The sequence below is a fragment of the Hippoglossus stenolepis genome, chromosome 1, assembly GCF_022539355.2.
Source record: "Hippoglossus stenolepis isolate QCI-W04-F060 chromosome 1, HSTE1.2, whole genome shotgun sequence".
NCBI classification, from domain to species: domain Eukaryota; kingdom Metazoa; phylum Chordata; class Actinopteri; order Pleuronectiformes; family Pleuronectidae; genus Hippoglossus; species Hippoglossus stenolepis.
In genome coordinates, this window is record NC_061483.1 from 28,038,109 (window position 1) to 28,060,508 (window position 22,400).

The window sequence follows — 22,400 nt, forward strand, 5'->3', positions numbered from 1 at the left end:
TACATACAATAAATATATCCTGCACACCATACAATCTCATTATACAGTACCATTATCAATGTATTATTATTTTGCGGACCTATATTCCTCTTATAATTGTCAAGTTATAGTAATTTCATAGTTTTTTTCAACCAATACCACTCACCTGTGTTTTTTAAAGATAATACTTTTGATACTTAAACGTTCATGTACATATTGAATAGTTATTGAAGACTTCACGGAGCACCGCATCATTCTGAGTGAATGTGCTTGTCAGCTCATGCACAAATAATATATATAACATGAGATGGTATTCAACAAGTACTGATGAATAAGGAATCAGACAGGAGTAATTCTAGCAAATAAATATGGAAGGATCAGCCGGTGGTTTTCAGTAGCTCATCCACAGCTATTCAACACACCCCCTCTCTTTCCTGATTCTCATCCACACCTTATCTGGAAAAACCAAATGACCTCAGTAATTAAATTCAGAAATTAATTTTCACAACTGACACCAAGCGCCGGCCTAAGGGACGCATCTATTTTCTCTCCGGATCAACGGAATGAAAACAAAGTAAAAGAAAAAAAGCTTAAAAAGTAATTAGTGTGTGGTGGTGTATGTCTTAGGCGTTTTTCAATTGATTGCAGCATTGATCTGGTCAAATTAGAGTTGTTGTAGAGCCGAAATGTGATTGCAAAAGGCATCTCTGTAGTTGCTTGGCTGCTGGGCTTTCTGCATCCTCTGGGTGATCCGTCCTGAACTCGCTCCACTCTCCCTCGCACTCACTCACATAGGCAGTCGCTCACGCACGAGACGCCTACGAGCATCTGCTTGAAAGAATTGGAGAGTAGTGTTTGTTGAAGATAGGTTGATTTAAGTGTCAAGTAGTATTAACCTCAAAATGCCCCCTGCAAATTTTGCCATGGCAGTGAACCATTATTTCTTCGTGTGTATTTATGTAATTTACATTATGCCTGGCACAATAGTTTATGTGGAATGGTCATGGTACATCATGGTCTTTTATTCTTTGCAGGAAACTACTCCTGTTCTTTTCTCTTGTTTCATTATTATTCATCTTTACTTTTCTTAGTTTTCATGTTATGGGAGGATCATGCACTGGATATTTGTCTGAGTAGAGTTCCTGTTGGAACCCACAGTCACCACGGTCACACATTTTGTGTATGTGGACTCTCTAAGATAGGGGCAGATGAAAAAATTCATACGTGAGGCACTTCAGATATGGCGAGTATAATTTAATGTATTATTGTGTTGACTTCCATTTAAAGAAACTAAGTGTGTGCAAACAAGATGGCCGAATTACCATACATCAGGACCGCAACCAACAATTGTTTCTGACAAAACAATCTCACCCTATAGCAGCTGTCCTGGTGCGTTTGATCACAGAGCTCACCATCTTTTTATGCAGATCGTTTCCCCAGTTGCCATTGTCTGAGGAGGACAGTGGGATAGGATCAAACGCTCCAGAGTAACCACTCCACTCAGATTATTTTGTGAAGTATATTTTTTGAACTACTTTGTTCTTGTGATTAATACAGTCTTTTTAAAAATCTGAACAAAGTGCTAATGAGATGGCCCCAGTCCCCCGGGGCACCGGAATCCTTGAGCCGCATTATTCTGTCTGAACCCGTCCAAGACAAAAGTCACAGAGCCTGACCCGACAGACATTAAACATGTTTGTGTCCGAACTTAACCTGATGCAGTTAATTTAAGCTGCACTGAGTTTGTGTTTCTCTGTCCCTGACACACATGGCAATTGCTTGTTTTCCCTGATTACAGTCTGCATGTGTAAAGCATCAATCCAGCCAATGTGAACGACCTGACCCTGAATATCTCCTTCAAATGTTTTTGGCCCGTTGGGTCCTGACTGGTCCTGACTGGTCCTGACGAGTCCTGACGGGCCTGGGTCGGGTATCCACATTCTAATTTGAAAGCAGAGGGATGCTCCGTGTTTGACTGGTTGTGTGACCCAATGCCAAGCACATTGTCAGTGTGGGCTCCCTGGTCACGACATTGAGGAGACAATATTTAGTATTGTATTTAGCTTTATAAATCACTGAAACATTTTTTTTTTTGTTAATTTATTGTAGTAGCGTTAGGTTTTATTTATTATGTGATTTTATGTAAACTTGTTTACAGTTTTGCACTTATTTTTTTAACTTTCAAATGTTAACAGTTAATATGTTAAATGTCAACTTCCCAAAAATATATACCTCTTCTTTTTCATCGATTGTCATTTTGTGCATTAGAAAAATCTGGTAGCATGTTAAAAGTATCCATTTAGCTGCAGTAACAAAACAATACACAACCCTATCCTAATGGATGGTGTCTTTAAGGCCCAATCCCATTTCACCCCTCGGCCCTACCCCTTAGCATTCCCTTCGTTTTTTGCGCAATCACGTGTGGGGTGGGCTGTCCCAATATCTGATTGGACGGAGGGGTAGGACTTTATTGCCCTCGAAACAGAGATTTTTCAGAGCCTTACAGTACTTCAAACCTAGGGGTACCCAGAATGGCTTGCGAATCACCGGCAAGCTCCATTGATAAGGATTTAAAAACTATGATAATGATTGTAATATTTTAGTTTAATATTATTTCAATGTATTATGGTCACAACCATAAAAAAAAGATTGCACGCTAGCGTTAACATGCTAGCCATCTTTTTTTGCATGATAATCCCGTATTTTCACATAATTTCATGTTGCATCCCAAGGGCCAAGGGGTGAAATGGGATTGGTCTCCAACCAACAGTCTAAAAGCCAGAGATATTCAATTTGCAATATTAATAAACTAAAAAAGAAAAACAGCAAATGTTTGACCCTGAACACAAACACAATTAAATGATCTATTTCTAATTGTTTGACAAACTTCCCTTTGTATTAGTAGCTCAGTAATATGAAAATCAATTGATGCTGGTAGTTTATGACAGAGCCGATCACAGGCCAACGTCAGCGGCTGTTGCCAGTCCGGGCAGCCTGTAATCAAAAGCCTAATTGTAAGCCAGCTCTGTTTGAATGCATAATGATTACTCTGTCTGCATCTGTAATCCAAAAGTAGACTCAATTTGGGGAGTTATGCATGATTCCAACTGCACTGACAGCGTCTATAATTTTGCTAATTGCGGGCAGAAATGCAAACGGAAGCCTCAGTTTGTTCTGGATTGCAGGTGAGATAAATACAAGCAATTATCTAATGATCTTTTCAAACAGTTTCCTTAGACCACAAGTGGAAGCCGTTTGATCAATGCACCCTATGTACCCTGAGAGAAACTGCATAATAAAGAACCCCCAGCGCAGCAGCTCCCCTCACCTGACTTGTGTATTGATCTGCAGAGAAGTGCGCGGCTTGCAGAGTGGGAGCTGGAATTCCTCAAATGCTGCAGCAACGCTCGGCGAACGGAGCAAAGAGGAGCGACACGTCACTGATCGTCCCAGGCAGAACTAGTCCAACAGTTGTTGAGGCAGAAAGACGGCAGTGACAGAACATGATCGCAGTGTTCAGCTCCTAATGAGAGTACCTTGTTTTCAGTAAAAAATGAATAGACCTCGTCGCCAGGGACGAGTGACAGACGGATACAGTGTATGTTTGTGTTGGGCTGTAAGCTGATTTTTAAAAGTGCACCCATGTGAGGAGGCAGTGACACATTTATAAACGACAGGAGAATGAGCTGTCATTTATTCTTAGCCTTAAGTTCAACATGCTAAAAGGTTCAGCACGTGCGCACACACGCACACAGACGATAGTGATTGGTTAAGGAGTCTTTCTTAAGTCTCTCACGTTAAAGCTTTTGTATGGAGGGAACGATTACCTAAAGGCCAAATGACATTTTCCCTTCTTATCCTTAGTGGACTGTCATTGGGATCAACTCTGCAATAAAGATGGTTCCCCACCGAAAACTCTAAGTGGATTTTCTTGAGTAACCACGTCATTTATAAAAAGACAAATTGATGTGAGGTATTGTGAATGTAACTTCTCAGTGCGGTGAGTGCAGTAAATACATTTTTCATGGCAGCAAAACACTGTAATATTCCTTATAGTTTTTATATATAAAGTTTTAATTTGGAGGTGCAATTCATAATTTCACATAACATCAAATCAGTAAAAATGTCTTTGTGTTAAAGGACTGAGCCAGAAAAGCTGGCATGTTTTATTATGTGATCAAATTAGCTGTTTCCAGAAGGTAACTGCTCAAATGTGTCCCAAGAAAAGAGTGTAGAGAGAGACCACAGCAGGTTCAGAGACGTCTCTGAGAGTTTCATGCTGAGGTTCAAAGTGTAATGCAAATACGTGTTTGCACTTAAAAACATCTAACATTACCCTGACTTATCCATGGTATTCTTATGAGAGAGTACTTGTTCTCTACATACGTATCAGTCTATTTATGCATTCAGTGATATCAATATTCCATATTAATTGATACACTGAGTCCTGTGTCATCTAACCAGAGAGTGAGTAGTGTAAAGGGGATCTTATCATACAGTTGCTTCTATTGTACATTACCTCAGAAAAGATTGAAAGCTGGAATATTGTGGCATTTCACAAAATGTTTGTAACATCACCTAAAAAAGCTAACCTCAAAGCATCACTTAAATATTTAAGATACAGCCTGTCCCTGGTCCTGTGCTTTAGGAGCCAGCAATAGACTTATATACTCTTAAAATCTGATTAGGGTTCAGCCGCCCTGAGTGGGCTCCAGGTTAGTGATGCAGACCAGTGGCCAACACCACCAAGAAAAGGTGTGTTGTGTTGAGCCACTCCTGTGTACTGTATATTAGTTTACAGGAAAAAGGTCTCTCTCGCCCACTCTCTCTCACTCTCTCTTTCACACACACACACACACACACACACACACACACACACACACACACACACACACACACACACACACACACAGTGATTAACACCAGGGTCTCATGGTGAGAGCAATCAACAAGCTGGTTTAACAGGAAACTGTTGATACTGAGTTCGCTGAGGATATTTGTCTCATTAAAACATATGGGATTTAACATAGAGAGACGCCTTGGTACATGCAGTCTGCTCACTATGTTGGAGACCAGAGTCAAATGGGTCTCAGTACTCTGCACCTACTGTGGGATCACCACTGAGAAAAGCACTTACTTTTGTCAAAGTCACAGTTTGTCCTCTTGTGGCTGCAGTTATTAACATTTGATGAAATTCTCTTCGGTCACAGTGTGTAACACAACCACTGGTCCAGCCAGCGCCCAGCACAATGAACTAAGTCAGCACATCACGTCGGAGTCGAGAGAAAACCTCAGGCTAACATGGCCAAAGTTATGAGTTTTGATCATCTGGGGTGTTGACTCACAAGGGCTATGATTCCCTTCATCATAGAGCTGATGCATTTTACAAAAGTATATATTTTTTCCATTATGCAGTTTCTCCAGCCTTGTTTGTGTTTGCTTGCTTTAGTTGGATTCAAAAGTCAAAGAGCTACTGATTAACCGAAATGGAAATGACACTAATAAGGTTATTAAATAGAGTGAGGAAAATGCGCTGATACATTTGTTTGGCCTGTAATTGGATTCAGTATTTCTGTGTGGGCAGCACGTTACCATACAATTGTTCTGAAGCACTGAACTCATGGTTGAGTGTGAATTCTATGGAAGTGATTTAATACTCTTTAAAACGTGTCTGATTTCTACCTCCAGAGCTGCCTCTCAGAACACGCGTCTTTGTGTATTGAAGCACTTCCAGGTGAGATGTTGATCCTTTGTGCTTTTTTGTTTGTTATTTTAGATACCGCACGTTCGTCTCAGAGGACGCGGGCCCCAACACACTTGTTGCCACGGTGCTGGCGAAGGACCCTGATGGGGACGGGATCACGTACAGGATTGCCACAGGAAACGAGGAGGGCAACTTTGTCATTGACAGCCAAAAAGGTGAGAACTACTGGATTGATTCTGTCTTTTTGCCTTGTTCTTCTTTTTATCTAGTTCTCCTGTTTGTGTTATTTTTTTTCTTTTTTCACATCCTCAGGACACCGCTGTAGAATATGACTGTGAAAAGACAAGACTAAAGATCTTATGACTAAATCTCTCTACCCACAGTAACACACTATAGACACTTATATCGATACATACTTAAGACACACGTCTCACCCACGTCATATTGCTTGATGAATTATTTTTACCTCACAGCTTAAAACTGTTGTATTTTATTCCTACAGGGTTATGATAGTGCAATATCACCTTTGTGGATTTAGCGCAATCGCTGAAATATCCACAAAGATTGTTTTCCTTTCCCCAGTTATTTTCACCCTGCTTTGCTGTCTCCTGTGTCTGCTATATTTACGTACAGCATACAACTGTAAAAGCCTTCCAGTTTGTCAAGCGTGCCTCCGAGAGTCATGAAAATATGCCTCACAGAACGTGCGTGGTTCAGTTTTATGTCCTCCACCGTACACGCAGCTCTGTGGACTAGAATGGCTCGCCCGCCTTCCTCTTACTATTAGAATGCTTGGTCAAAGATATTTAAACCCTGACAGCTCGTGTCATGGAGACGTTAGAGTAATGAGCCAGTGCGAAGAGCGTTTCCACAGTATCTTCGTAAGGAAATACTATCCGAGCTTCACAGTCACACATCTCAGCAATGATAAGTGGGAATCTGGATTAATGATGCAGTGTGTGTGTGTGTGTGTGTGTGTGTGTGTGTGTGTGTGTGTGTGTGTGTGTGTGTGTGTGTGTGTGTGTGTGTGTGTGTGTGTGTGTGTGTGGGGGCAGCAGGTGGGGGTATGGTGGCGGTTTCATAGCGGTTCGACCCTTTTGTAAATTGCAGACCCCTCTGAATCTGCATATCGCATTATAGGGTAATACGATGACTTTTACAAATTCAATTACGGTAAACTTCAAGGCACAATTTCCTCTGTTCACCAGCAATGACATTCACTGTCAGCTGATAGGGCCGATCATTTTATCGAGCAGGGAGACAACTCGTAGCTCATAACTCCATTCCGTCGACTATCAGATGACGAGCGCAGGCGTGCATTGCCATTTATATTGTTCGGTTCCCATTTGCATTTAGTCACATTGGCCAAATTTCCGCCTGTCATTCGTCATAAAAGGTCAACTTACACGTTTGGCTCCTCTGACCAACAAAGTTTGTATCATGAACCTTCTTCATGCAAAGTTAAATATCTTCTGCATGGTGGCCACCTGCTCATTTACCTGCCGAGTTTGTTTTTATTGCTATATGTACGAGCTATTTGGCTGCAGTTTGGATGCCATCCTGTATTTACTTTACTGGTGTTTGGGAAGGATTCAAAATAATGAAGATTTTAGAGGCTGGAAACAGCCGATTGACTTGTCATAGCAGGAACAGGTCTCACTAATACCATTACCATGGCTCCCTTATCTCCAAGTGTCCCAGTTAGTCATGTCAGTGTGACAGTGAGCTACCATGAACAATACCAGTTCCATTTTATTATTGACACATGAGCTCTTCTTATGGTCAACATGTCAGAATATCCTCAGAGGGAAAGCTTTGGAGTTTTCACTTGATAAATGTCCTGAAGCTGTTGGGGAGATGTTGCCTCACAATCCTGAAAAGATGTTAAATCAGGCAAAATATGGAGGAACATGTGTGTCGGTGTAAAATAGATGTGCAGGACTTTTAAAGCACTGGTGTGGTGACATGCCTCTCATTTTAAAAGATGAGAGCAAAACCAACAGGGAAATGTATTTATTGTGAATCCTTAGTCGGATAAAAAATATCTAATTCCTCTTTGCCATGTAGGTAAATGGTCTGAATTTTTTAGGATCTTTTTTAGTCTTGATGACCAGTGTTTATAGTACAATTGTTTTCCAAAACCTATTAATACTTCAGTGAACCACTGGGCGATGTGTAGGATCATTACCATACCACACCATTACCATGTTGGTCTATACTGTGCAGCTTCCCTGAATACTAACTAGTACAACCAAATGTGTCTTTTTTATGCAAGTGAGAATGGTTCCTAACAAACCAATATTTACTCATGAAAAATTATTAGTGTCAGGATTTGCTGCTTCTTCTTTTTGTTTTTTTAATCCTATAATTAGTTTTTGGTTTTACAGTGGTTGTTGGAAAAAACAAGAAATCTGGATTCGTAACCTTGGGCTCTGGGAGCCTCGTGATATGCCATTGTCCCATTTTAATGAACCGCCAAGTCAGTTATTGAAAAAAAAAAATTGTGACCAGGAAAACATGTTCCCAAGGACACTTTTTCATACGGACAGGAGGAGGTGGGGATCAAACTGCCCACCTGGCAATGAGCCCACTCCACTGAGCCACAGGTGATAGAAAAAGGTGAAGGATTTTAATCTGTTCAAAATGTGCACAGATACAGTCACTAAATGCTATATAGTACACAGAACAGGTTTGGATCAGCTGCTGCTCTGCCTTCCAATGTATTTCAAGCTTGGCGCTCTTCATCAAGAGCTTGTTCTATCGAGTGGTTTATTTATAAATAGAGAAAAGGCAGGAAACGATGCACCATTCTGTCAAAGCATGTACATTAAACAATAATGATGATAATCATTGGCGGCTGGTGATAACATTTATTGGGGGGGGGAGTGAAGTGTTGGGGGGGACAAACAAACTGAAGCCAGACTAAACCAAAAACAAAACACAACACACAATATGTCAATCCTGTAGCCTTCATCCAGCTGCTGAGGATTGCTAAGCCTGCCGCAAATATCTAGCCTCATTGTGTCTAAGTGACTGTGGCAACTTTCATGCCGTCTGCATTCTTCAGAGAGATATTTTAGGTCTCGCACCCCCGTCGTTGTCCACAGTACCTCGGTGCCAATACTTTTAAAACAGCAAACAGGGGAAGCAGTAAAAGACATTACTTACATCACATCCAGTTAGTCAACTGTGTTTCTCATAACAAGAGCAGGAGAAGCCCCGGCTGTAAGATAGCACTGCCATACAAGCCAGTATGATGCCGCCAAGCTACAAACTGAAGATTAGGATTTTCAGTATACCAACCAGTCTGACAGAGTTCAAAAGTGATGTTCCTTTTTTCTTGTTGGGGTGTTTTTGTAAAGAAATTAACGGATTTGCCGCAGTTCCCCTTGAAGTCTCCAAATCTTTGTTGGTCAGCTCGCAGCGAAAGTAACTCAGGACGTACCTGAGATGGGATCCAGGTCGACCAGTCACATTAGATGAATTTAATACTTAATTTCGTTGTGCAATGTACAATGACAATAAAGGCATTGAATTGAATTGAATGGAAAAAAAAACATAAATCAATACCTATTGGCTGTAAATAAAAGTGTCTGGGGAGCCGAGAGCTGCGTCCCCTGGAAAATCTGCAACAACCAATTAAAGAACAGCCTCAGGTCCCGTGGTTGTCAAAAGTTGAATGACTTACATTCTCTCTCATTTGGCCGGTGCCCCGCACCAGGAAGTATTGTGTATTTAAATTAACCAAATACAATTTGAAAACAACTTATATTGAATGCTCCCAGGTGCTTACTGTGTACCAGGAGCATTGTACGAGTAAAATATTATTATATATTTAAATGATGTTTAACATGTTTATATAGGCTTTTTTTTCTCAGGATGTTGAAGGGATTAATGATGATATTACAAACAGCAATGCTCCCATTGTTGATAAAGAATATAAAAAGCTTTCCAGCTAGGTGACATATTAAACACTAGAAAACAATTCATAACATTGTATGAAATGCCACAAAAGATGCAGGGAGGAGTAAAAAAAAAAACGTGTTATTGTTCTGGATTATTGTCATTATTTCACTGTATGAACAATTTGTCTCGTAGTTTTCCTTTCGTTTCTAGAGATGAATCAGCATAAACTTTGGAAGCTCTTTGCACCAACTGGTCTCAAGTTATTCTTAAGGTTCAACATCAGTTATTGCAGTTGCACCATCAAGGCTCAAGCCTTCTTCTCACTGAGAAAAATCTTAACTGGCCCAAAGTAAAATTTCTACATCAGCTCTTTAGTAACGAGGCGGATGGATGCTGCGGAGTGGCAAGTGGCAATCCAAGACTTTTCTGTGCTATACCCTACATGACATTTAGCCCCTGTATATGTGGACATATTGAGCATATTATATTTGTTCACCTTGTCTCTCCCCTTATTTCAGTACATGTCTTTAATATGCAGACCGTTTGCAGAACATCAACTGACAATCAGTCATATTCACACAGGCACACTCAAACACACACTGACAGAAGTGAGCCTAAAATAGATTCACACTGAGCCAAAGTGTGACAGCATAACACTTGCGATACGATCCTATATATTGTTTTAAAGAGCCCAATATTTGGTCATTAAAAGTATTTTATGATTCTTATAATGGAAGGTGAGCACATTTGATTCCGCCCACCCTCTCTAAACCATCTCATTCTCCCGCTGCTACTGATGAAAATCGTTTATTGCCTGTCGCACCACCGCCAGCCCATTCCCCCGTTCTAAATGTCTGACAATCATCGGAGCGATTGTTTTCCTCCCCTCCAGCAGGAGCAGCCCTGCCGTCCTCCCTCTCCATGTTAATTTGACTGTAAGTCACCCTGGAATACAGTGTGTTTCTCTGAGATTTAGGGCGACCATTAGGAGCCATGCAGGCCGGTCAATATGATGATCACACTCTTCCTATTAAAACCCATAAATACCAAAACACCCACTCCGTCGGAGGAGTGGAAGTATTTTCTGACAGCTGAGGGGAAATGCTGGCGCCAATAAACAGGCTTCGATCATTTACTTTTCTTCCCCTATATACGTTTCACAGCATTTTGGAAAGGAGCAGCCTATTTCCCTTGAGAAAGGGGGCGTAGGTGAGCTTGTTTTCAGCCGATAGTTAGCATTTGTTCTCCTGTTGTCTTGTTTTATTTCTATTATTTAGTCTTTCCTCCTACACCGCTCGTCTATCTACTGGGTTTAGTCTGCTGTGCTGACCTGTGTCTCATTCCGACTTCATGTAACAAAGCTACTCTGCCCTCATTCTCCTCCATGGTTCCCTCTGGCAAAAGTGTTGTTACCTTTCTCTCCATCTCTCTCTCTCTCTCTCTCTCGCTGCCGATATTCCCCTTCCTAGTTTTTTAAATTGTGTCACTCATTCTTTTATCTGTTCCTTTTTGCTTGTTCCTCTTTCCCTCTCAGTTACAGCCTGTATTTCTTTGGCATGGTGCTGACCGTTTCATATACCCTTCACCCCACCCCCGACCCCTACTACTCTGTCCTCTGTCCTCTCTGTTGTCTCTCACCATAGTTCTTGCACCCGTCCCTTGCTTTGTCTTTTCACTTCCTCCCCAGCTGTGTTCATGTGAAGTGACGGCTGCTCACTGACCCCGAGGAAACATCTTCTCCATCTCCAGTAAGCGAAGATATGTGCTGGCCCTGTTCACAGCAACTCCCACACACACACACACACACACACACACACACACACACACACACACACACACACACACACACACACACACACACACACACACACACACACACACACCCCTTGTGTGTCAAACTGTCACTGTTTTAACTAACATTTTATTGAGTCATTATAATGTATGAATAAGTGAATAATAATGGATTATTCAGATGCACATAAACATAAATTTGACTTGTATGAGGACAAAAACATGCTGTTACACATATGACATAATACTGTACATTCTTACACACATCAGAGACCATGGACACAAAAGGAAGATGGGACAAGGCATCTCCACTTCCTCCCGTTGTACAAAAATGAGGCCAAAATATCCCAGACACAGGTGCTGCCATCTTGTGCTGGTGACATCATTCAGAACCAGGTTCGCACAGTAGTGACTGTGAAGTGAAGCCGAGGTTAAAACCAAACTTACCAGAAAGATGGACACTGGAACATACATTAGCGAATTCTGCTGTGTTCTCAAATGGCCCCCGGACTTTCTGTGGCATTTATACCAGGGAACTGGCAGGAGAAAGTTCTCAGAAATTCCGTAGCCTCCCACAACTGACATTTGCGTTCACACAGACAGCCCCTGTGGAGAAACTCAGAGTTCAGTGCATGTCTGAAAGCAGCTATCGTTCATGTTATAAAGTCTATTCCAGAGATACACAAACTCACAGATACAGGAAAGTACTAAAGTATTATTCACTACTAGTGCTAATATGAACACTATCGATAATATTAGTGGGTATGATTGTAAAACACAAAATCTTAGTCTCTCAAATAAATAAGCTACATAGACTGATACACTGAAGCATACAGACACACAGAAACCATTATAGACCTGAAACAATACACAAATGAGTGCATCCTATGCACTTACACTTGTTCTTGCACTGTATACAGGCATGTGTGTCACAGAAAAGGACGAACACCTGTAATGTACAGAATCACACACAGAACCAAACATGTATCTATTTATGCATCCACTCACATACAGGCCAGTACACACACACGCACGCACGCACGCACGCACGCACGCACGCACGCACGCACGCACGCACATGCACACAGCCATATCCCATACTATTAAGACATATCTCTTAGACCAGAACAGACACTCGCCTTGTTCTTGGAATGTCCTAAAACCTTTTCCATGTCCCATTTTCAACCACTTACTCAGCATGTGTTGCTCTCATCTAAGGCTTTTAGGCCCCATTAGATGTTTATGCCAACCAGAGGCAGAGCAAAGCAGGGATCGGACTACAGGGCGCCTCCGGAGCTCCCTGTTAATGTAATAGCGAGCAGGCCGTAGCCTCTCTCTGTGGCTGCCTGCTGCCTATACTGAACTGGTCACATTTATCTGGCCTCCTGTCTGAATTCATTAAGCGTGAGTGCCCTCCTTGGCTCAGTTGGAGCAGCGTGGGTGGACAGATAGAAGGATGAACTGGTGTATACACATTATTTTAATTCATGATTCTATGGAAAAGGAGTCCATCTTTCTGGGTCAGTGTACATTTGAACGGTTTGATTTCAACACTAGAGTGACATTTTTCCAACAGACCACAGAAAACGAGAAGGGAATTTATTTTCTCCTCTTCAGGCTTATATTGAAAACCCACAATATATCTGAATTGGATTAGTGAGGCCCATTTCATTATTTGGCAGAAGAAATTAGAATTATATTTCCATTTTCTTAAGAAAACGGAGAAACAAGGATGTACAACCTAATTTCCCTCAGTATGATTTACAGTGAGCGAAAGAAAATATAAGTTGATTATTTGATTATTATGTGTGTTCTTATGTACTTGTTTGATGATATCCAGACAAATAGAGTCTTAAAAGATGAATAATTATATTTAACCGAGAACAGATTACTGACAACGTACTGTCTGGGCGGATAAAGTTCAAGCTATATTGCAATAAGGGCGATCAGAGTTCATGTTCCACAATCTCCACAACATGTCAGTACATTATCCTACTACATTAGAATCACATGAAGACATTTTGGACATAAATTCAGCCCCTGTAAACACTACTGTGGATATGTTTCTTGAAACAGATATTTTCCCCTTCAGTTTGTTTTACTCATATCTGTTTCATTACCTTATCTGAGACTAGATGTCTTCACGGGTCCACATGAACTACAGCATTCAAGACCTGACCCTGCACCCGTATGGGCTCAGATCCATGTTTTTATACAGTCTGGCTTGGGTCAAGTCTCAGGTCTGTTCAACGTTCTGTGTAATTACTGAGTGGACCCAAAAAGACCCATCCGGCCATGTCAGACAGCACTGAAGAAAGCCCTGTTTGTGTGTGTGTGTGTGTGTGTGTGTCTGTGTGTGTAGGTAGCAGCCACGGCAACAAACATAGTCCAAACTATCTTTATTGTATTGCAACAAAACTGCAACGCTAATTGCAAACCAGTCACACTTATCATCTGTCACGCGACAATAACTAGACCTTTAATCTGAAATCAGGCGTTGATTAGGTGAGCCATGCTGCTATTTCAACCAGCAAGAGACGGATAACAGAAAACCTGGATGTATTTTCTGGGTTTTCTTGGAGGTAGGATTATATGTACCACGGCCAGGCACAGGGGAGAAGGCTGCTAAACGTTAACTTGTTAAGGCAATCAGATGTGAAATCCGTACTGAATGGGTCTGTGTCTACAGGCCAATGTTACTCGGTTCTGCACTCGTGTCCCAGTTTTTAAATGATAGACGGGTCCTGGTCAAGTTCGGTTGGAACATTTCCAGGTCATTTCGGAATCACTATTGTTTCACAAACACCTGTACCGTGTGATATTGTTTTTTACTAATTGAACTGACGGAACAACTTGTGGCCATTGCACATCTCTTGAGTTTTGATAAGCTACTCGATGGAAAACAAAAAGTGCTTCATCTCCACGTCCATGTCCCTTTTGGGAAAAATCCAAATAGTGATGCAGATGTCTCCTGGCATTTTCCAGGAATAAACTGTATGAGAAGGTTTCACATTCACTTTCATACTGAACCCGCAGTCAGTCGCTGTCGTCCCTACTAAGCAGCTGATGTGCCAAAACATCAGTAAACACTTTTTGGACAAAGCTGCATTGACTTGATTGGCTGAATGCTGCTAAATTTAAAGCTACTAAGACTCCAGCATTCCAAGATTTACACACACACAAATTAGTCATGACATCTTCACAATATACACTCACTTATCTATGAACATATAGTGTAATGGACAGAGAGATATATGAAAATAGGAGGCAAAGTCAAAGTGAACTTTATTGTCATTCATGACCACACAGCAAAGAGTGCCCGGCAGAATGAAACTGCTCGTCTCCCGCAAAACACTGACACACAAGGGCAACACACACACACACACACACACACACACACACACACACACACACACACACACACACACACACACACACACACACACACACACACACACACACACACACACACACGTCTTAAAAATACATGTAGACAATAACAACTACAGCTTAACAGAATCGAGTGCCGGAATAATAGCAGCAGATTTAAATTATTGTAATGAATGCACAGTAATTCATTATATAAATGTATTCATATGACTATCAACCATATGACCAGGATAAGCATTAACCTTTAATACGACCTAAGAAGTGACGACCTGGTAATGGAGTTGCCAGCCAGCCAGACCATATACTGTGTTTCTTCCCACCTCCCCCAACCTGTATCCTGTCACTGTGTCTAAAGGCTGGTGGTTAAAACTATCAAGTTATCATAGAGAAAGAGTAATTGTGTTGCTCAAAGCATTACAAATTACACATTGCAATTCACACGTCTTTCCCGAGGCAGTGCCCCTGCTACCCTTTATATTTCCACAGAGCACATCGGATTTCATGGGGAACATTTCTTCAGTATAAAGAGGAAAGAAATTAGAGTGAAAAGTGTTGAATGTGAAGTCTGCAGAGTTTCATTCACACAAAGGTTGAAACCTAAGCTGCTTTCAGACATGCACTGAACTCCGGAGATCCTCAGGAGTTTCTCTGGAGGAGGTGCATGAGTGGACGCAAATGTCCGAGTGAGAGCCTCTGAGAGAGATTTTCGGCCGATTTTCTGCTCGCCTGGCCCCATAGTATAAAGTCTGCAGAAAGTCCTGAGGAGTCAATGTGGGAACACTGCAGGGAGTGGGGGGGACTGATGATGTTTCTAACATGAGACGGACGCATAAATGAAAACAATCTAAACCAAAAGGGGAAAAAAAGGGCTGTCATATTGTAGAAGACACCAACAAAGATGTCAAGTCAAGAATGTGTACGTCACATCATGCCTCAGTCTGCTGCACCAGCTTCCGCCTGAATCCTGTGGCGAATTTGTTGCTGTTGTGAACGTGTCAGTGGAGAATCTCCCTCTGTGTTGTGCTTGTGTGAAATACAAACTGGGGGAGGTCTGGACCCAATTCTCCCGAGTTCCTCTACAGGTAATGTCTGAAAACAGCTCTGATTATACTCTGGTTTATCTTGAACCCTGCTAGTGACAACATTTTGTACAGACATGGTTCCCAGTCTTTATCTTTGCCAACATGAGGCCAAGATTTGTGGTTTTAACTGAAATATCTTATTAAGTATGGGATGCATTAGGTTCAGATGTTATGCCCCCACCCAACCATTTCCAGTCTGCTGGAAATCCAGTCTGTAAATCCAGTCTGTGACAACTCCGGACAATCGGAGCACAGGACAGGGTTAAGGTACATGCCCCTGATTTTTTAACACTGCACATGTCTTCAAGCAGCGAAAATAAGCAATCACAATGCATATGAGGATCAAGGTCACAAAAAGTCGATGCAGCTCGTATTTACTGTATTATTTACTACTGTTTGGACAAAAAAACCAGAGTGTCTGTTGGGTTTGGGTCCGGCTTGGACAGATACATGAGGCCCCATCCGCCCTCTATTGCTTACAATTTAGATTTTCACTGAACCCTTTCACCTCCTCCTACTCAATGTGTTATTCTGTAGCAGGACAACTGGCTGAAAGTTGTGTAGTTTGAACTTGGACTAACCTTTGAAGCAGTTCCTGCAAAATACCTATAAAACTGATGACATTCCCATCAGCCGCAGCACTACTTTTTGTTTGAGGCGACCTGATGAACATCATGTCATTGTGAGCATGTGCGTATTTAGCCTCACAGGGCATTAAAGGGATAGTTCACCGAAAAATGAAAATGCACTCATGTACTCACCACTATGCCGATGGAAGGGGAGGGTGGAGTGTTTGAGTCCACTAAACACACTCTTGATATAGTCTTTTTGCAATGTCATAAGATTACTGTGTATGTTCATAATGAAGCTTATAAAGTTGAATAATATCATTATGTATCGTGTTTAAAGAATCTGAATTAAAATGGATAGTTAATTTATTCATCTAATTCTTATTTATTTTATTATTTATTAATAATTATTTATTATTTATTATGTATCTTAATTTTTCTTAATTTATTTATTTTGTGACCAGTGTTTATTTACCCAAGTCGGTTGTTCTCTATGATGCAAACAATTGTTCTAATTGTAGTCTTTGTCAGCCAGTCTACAATGCAGCCTCCATCAGCCCCAGCCACGCACCATACAATAGCCTATTTAGATGAGCATAATGAGAAATTGGGAGCACACCATCCAGGCTATTGTGGTGTTCGAGTATGAGCAAATTGCCTGTTTTTAAGACATAGTCAAGGTGTCCAGGTGGGATGGGGGTGGGAGGCTTTGCCTGAGAGCATCCAGCTGCTGAAATGGCCAAACTTGAGCTACAGTCAGCAACACCAGTGTCTGTAATTAAAAGTCTCGAAAGAAGGAGCGGAGTGAACTGTTTATGCAGACTGAGGAGTTTGAGCAGAAGGGAGGGCGAAGCATGAGGGTTGAAATGCAAAGAAATGTGATGCAGCCTTGAGTGTGTGGGTCATGAGCGGGTCAGGCCTCATACAGCAGCTACTCTGAATAGACTTTCAGTTAAATATGACAAATTGGCCCTGGTCTATTACTGTAATTATTGTTTTTCAATATGCCCTTTACAGTATTGTCTATTTTAAACATTAGGCTGATTCATATGGGAGTTGTGGTCATGGCTGCAAAGTTAATATTAAAGATACTTTAGTACATTGTTTTTCATGCATAGTTAGTGGCAGGGGTGTTTGTAGCTTTTCAGGGGATTTCACCTCTCCCCGAGAAGGGGTTAATTGGGATTGGGCCAATTTCTGCTGCTCTGGAGAATTAGGGTCAGAGCCCCAACCCCTACAAAATTCTTTGATATCCCTGATATGTATATTCTAAGCTAATTGAAAGGCAGAATTGGATAACTTATGATATAATGATATAATAGGTCCATATGCACATAAGTGGACTGCATATAGCAAGAAACTGCCTTGGTTGTTGGTATGGGTAACAAAACAAGTTGTTCTTCTACAATTTGTGTCCTGTGCATGTAAATGATGCTTCCCCTAGGGGTGCTCCAGAGAATAGCTGCTGCATGGGCGCATCCAGGATCTTTCTAATCCGGGGCCATGAAAGGGCCACATTTTACACAAAGGGGCTAATGGAAGGAGCAAAGACACTGGATCCTCCCATGAAATGCTGTAATACAGTGGGAAAGATTCCAAAGGGCTGCTACTGGTCAGTGCCACTGGGTTTAGGGACATTTGGTCAAGGCATCAGTCTCAGCTTGCTTAGTTTTATTAACACTTTCATTCATTATAATTTTACTTGTGTGTATTTTTTTATTGATGAACTACAAGACAATGTTGATACATTATGGAGCTTATGAAGAGCTTGTTCAGATTCAGAACAGAGACCAACAAATAGATGGTAATGTGACATTTTCCTGTGAGCAATTGATAGATCCCTTTCTTGTTTCAATGCACTTCTTTTGAGTGAGCCGGTTGGATTGTTAAAACTATCACAACTCTTAGACATAGGAATTTGTTGAAAAGATGCTCTTCTTAACATTTGTTGGAGACTGAAGGTTGAAAAAGGGCACAGGTGCGAAGATAGCAAGGCTTTGTGTGCTGATACTGAAAATGTCTAAATTTAGGCAGGAGGCATTCAGAAGTTTGCCTCTGTGTGTCCAATACTAAAGGAAACATTAGTATTTCACAGAGGTGAGGAATATCACATTTCTGAGCCAACAGAGCATGTCAACATAGTGCTGTGTGCAGAATGTTGTGGAAATCGGGTCAACCTTGCAAGACAAACAGCTAATGAACCTGACAAGAGTATGAAACCGCATGGATGAAGCTTATTTGCATTCAACCTGGAGTTCTGGAGATACTGGAGTTCCTTAACACAAAAGGCTATATGTTGTCTGTTAGAAATAACAAGAGGAAATTAGGTCCTGAAGCATATTAATTATCTGCGTACAAGCTTTTGCAAAGCAGCCCTTAGTTTGCTCTGCACACAGAGTTGTGTAGTGTGGCATGAGGAGAAAAGGGTCTTTGCTGAACTTCTTTTATTCTTGGTATAAACCTCTGCAGCAGTGTTTGCTGAAGTGTTTGTGTGCTCCCATGTGCAATTTACTGCATTTACTGTGTAGGAGTGTGTGAGTATATATATACATTAATGTTTCTGTCACTCAGAATATGACATGTCTTTAGTCTGGCAAAGCTTCCTACTCTTAAAACTGTATAGCCCCCAGCAAACACACACACACACACACACACACACACACACACACACACACACACACACACACACACACACACACACACACTAAAAACACATTCACATAACCACGGACAGCAGTGCCAGGGAACCAGCCACTGTGACACCTCGAGCCAGACACCCCCTCTATGGCAATCTTCCATCTCTTGTGCAACAACAACAACAGCAACACACACACACACACAAACAGACTCAACGGCAAACACAAGGGACATACTGTACATGTGCAGTTCTGAAATCTTGAGCTTGTTCAGCGTTACCGTGAGCACAACAGGGATTCTGCTCTTGTCTTCATCTTCGTCTCATGCACAAATCACTTGATGGAAATCTTCTGTTCATATGTGTTGTGCTGCAACAGTTGCTTTGAACACACACTCGTTTAAACAAATATATATATATATTTATTAAACAATAATAAAAAGCATACATTCCTTGGCTGCAATCCCAATTTATCTTGGTCTGGTAAACAGAGATAGAAGATTAATAGAACTCCCACCCACCCACCCACACACACACACACACACACACACACACACACACACACACACACACACGTGCAGTATCTATGATGAAGTGCACATATGATTTCAGTCCCTTGTGAAACAGGAACCAAATGAACACATGACAGTGACAGCACCTGCTCCTGGTTGTTAAGATAAAGAGGTGTCCACACACACACACACTTATTCACATACGTGCACCACTTGCATACACACAAAGTAAACAGAGCACCAGAGAGTGCGATGAATACAGAGTGGAGGAGAGTCATTCACAGCAGAGTGGGATGCAGATGAGACGCCTACACCAGACTGAAAGAGAGAGGCAGTGAGAGGCAGAGAGACAGAGAGGCAGAGAGACAGAGGATGCGATGGAATGTCAGAACGACAGTGTTAAACAGGGAATACCAAATCAGTTTAACTATTCATATATAGTGACGACATAATTAATGAAATCTCTTACACAGCTAAAAACTGACAAGAAACTTAGAGTCCACTTGAAACTGCTCCCTCCTTCATCGGCTCAGCTCATTCCGTCTTGTTTACAGAGAAAACTGTTGAACCTTTACAACAGCGAGAGAATGTGAAGGCTGACGTGGGTTATTTTCATCCTGGCGCTCACTTCACTCGTTTGTCATGCAGGGACGCTGGGAGTCAGTTGTTGATGCTGAGAGAAAGCATATATACGATGGCATCCTATTAAATGCAGTGCACAAGCACAACGAGCATGATTTGAGTAGCAATTTGAACGGCCACAACGAGTTGTTTGGGAAGCAACAATACAAGACGGACACACAAAGGAATTTTCTTTTTTTTCTTTAATTGACTTGTTTCGTAAAAGTTTTGGCCTTGCAGTTATAGCCCCTCAACAGTAGGGGTGCTGCAGCCCCCTCAGCACTTCTACTTCCAGCATCTTTGGTGCCATGTCACTTGGTGCTGCCATGTCTTTAGAGATACAGCTACTCAATTCATTCATCTTTTCAAATCTTGCATTCTCCAATTATTTACCTTTTCTTTCCATCTTAAAGGTAAATTACCTGGAGAGATATCCATCCAGTATCTTGCAGTAAAGTTAGTGTTAGGCTAACGGAAGTATTACCTTACTAGACAAGCTTTAAGATTAAGAAAATAAATGCATTAAGCTAAGTGCTAACTTTTGTTGCCATGCTGCTCAAAAGTCTCAAGACGGTTCTGATTTAATCAACTTCAGGGACTTTGGGATCATCTTCCCTAAACTAATTTACTGAGGGTTTATTAGCTAATCAGTTTTTATTTCATTGGGTTCTTCTACCTACCTTTGCCTCCATTTAAAAGTAGTGTAATGCATTCATTAAGCATTTTTCTAGTCTGTCCACCACTCAAAGTACTTTTCCTTGCAAGTCACATTCACCCATTCACACAGCGCTAATATACGATGCACTTTTTCTATCACACACCATCCCTCCAGTGCTAGCATACCTGCCAGGGGGATTCAGTATCTTGCCCAAGGACACTTGTTTCACCTCAGCAGACAGACTACTACTTGAAATTAGGGCCACAAACACCTGAACTTGTGTTTGCTCTTCACCGTGTTGTATTCATGTTGATTGAACTTAGTTATCTGTTCCTGCCCGTGTGAAGCATGAACAGCACCAAATGTTAAGGCCAGGCCATTGATGTCCACCCAGAAAAAAATGACTGAAGCTTCACTTTCACTTGAATCTGAAACAAGCTCACTGACTGACTGATCTGCAATGTAACAAAGCTAAACTGCGGTGGGTCTGGATTTGAACATGAATGGTTGTCTGACAGAGATGTCATCACTGTTATCGTGACAGCTCTCTCCCATCACCATCACTCTACAATCTTTTGGCAGACGCCTTTGTGTACACACACGCACACGCACACACACACACACACACACACACACACACACACACACACACACACACACACACACACACACACACACACACACACACACACACACACACACACACACACACACCAATTTGGCCTCTAGCACACCGCTGAAGGACCCTTTGATATGACAGATAGATTCTTTTTATCTCCAAAGTAAAGGTTGACCATGTGGACGGCGATTATTTACTGTTTCATCAACAACAGACGGACCTTGTGTGTCATCCTCTGTCACCTTTATGTTGGGTTACAGGTTTGATCCGTTTACGCTCAAGCCCACCCCCTCGCCTCCAGGGTGTCGAATACGTCCTCAACGTTACAGCAACAGATGACAACGCCTCAGGCGGACCTCAGGCCCTCTCATCCACGGCCCAGGTCATAGTGGGAGTGGATGACGTGAATAACAACAAGCCTGTCTTTGAGAAGGTAAGACAATCTCACACACTTCTTTCAACCAATATCTGCTTGTGTCTTGGTCGTCTTTCCTTTCTCCTTTCACTGTATCTCAATCACTTCTCACTAAATCATTTTCAGTACAAGTTCTCTTTTTTGCCTCCATCTATTCTATGCAATACTACTCCATCACTTCTCTGTCTCCCTCTCTCTCGTGTTTCTATCTCCTCTATTTATTAGTCTCCCCTCTCTGGAGGAGTGATTTGCCGCCTTGACCCTCATCGGTGCTCTCTCGTCTCCATCCTACATCATCTCGGTCTTTTAATTAAAGCTTTAAGGGGTGCGGGTGCTACGTCTCCTCTTGCTTTTTTCAAATCATGTCCCAATTTTTAAATTAGGTGACTTTTGAAGCCCCCCAATGTATCATGAGCCAAGATTAGGAGCACCGGCTTGCTGAGTAAACCTTGCTCATTCCCTCCTGGGGGAAGTAAGCAGTAAGTGTTTCCCTCTTGGCATTACCTCTTTGCAAGGAGA

General features: G+C 41.7%; 1 protein-coding gene across 1 annotated transcript in view; it reads left to right on the forward strand.

Annotated features, from left to right (window-relative positions):
• Positions 1 to 22,400, forward strand: part of si:ch211-186j3.6 (neural-cadherin) — a 286,707-nt gene that overhangs the window by 103,779 nt on the left and 160,528 nt on the right. The window contains 2 exon segments of the mRNA XM_035162307.2: positions 5,756 to 5,898; positions 21,727 to 21,899. Of these exon segments, the coding sequence (XP_035018198.2) occupies positions 5,756 to 5,898; positions 21,727 to 21,899 (316 nt within the window).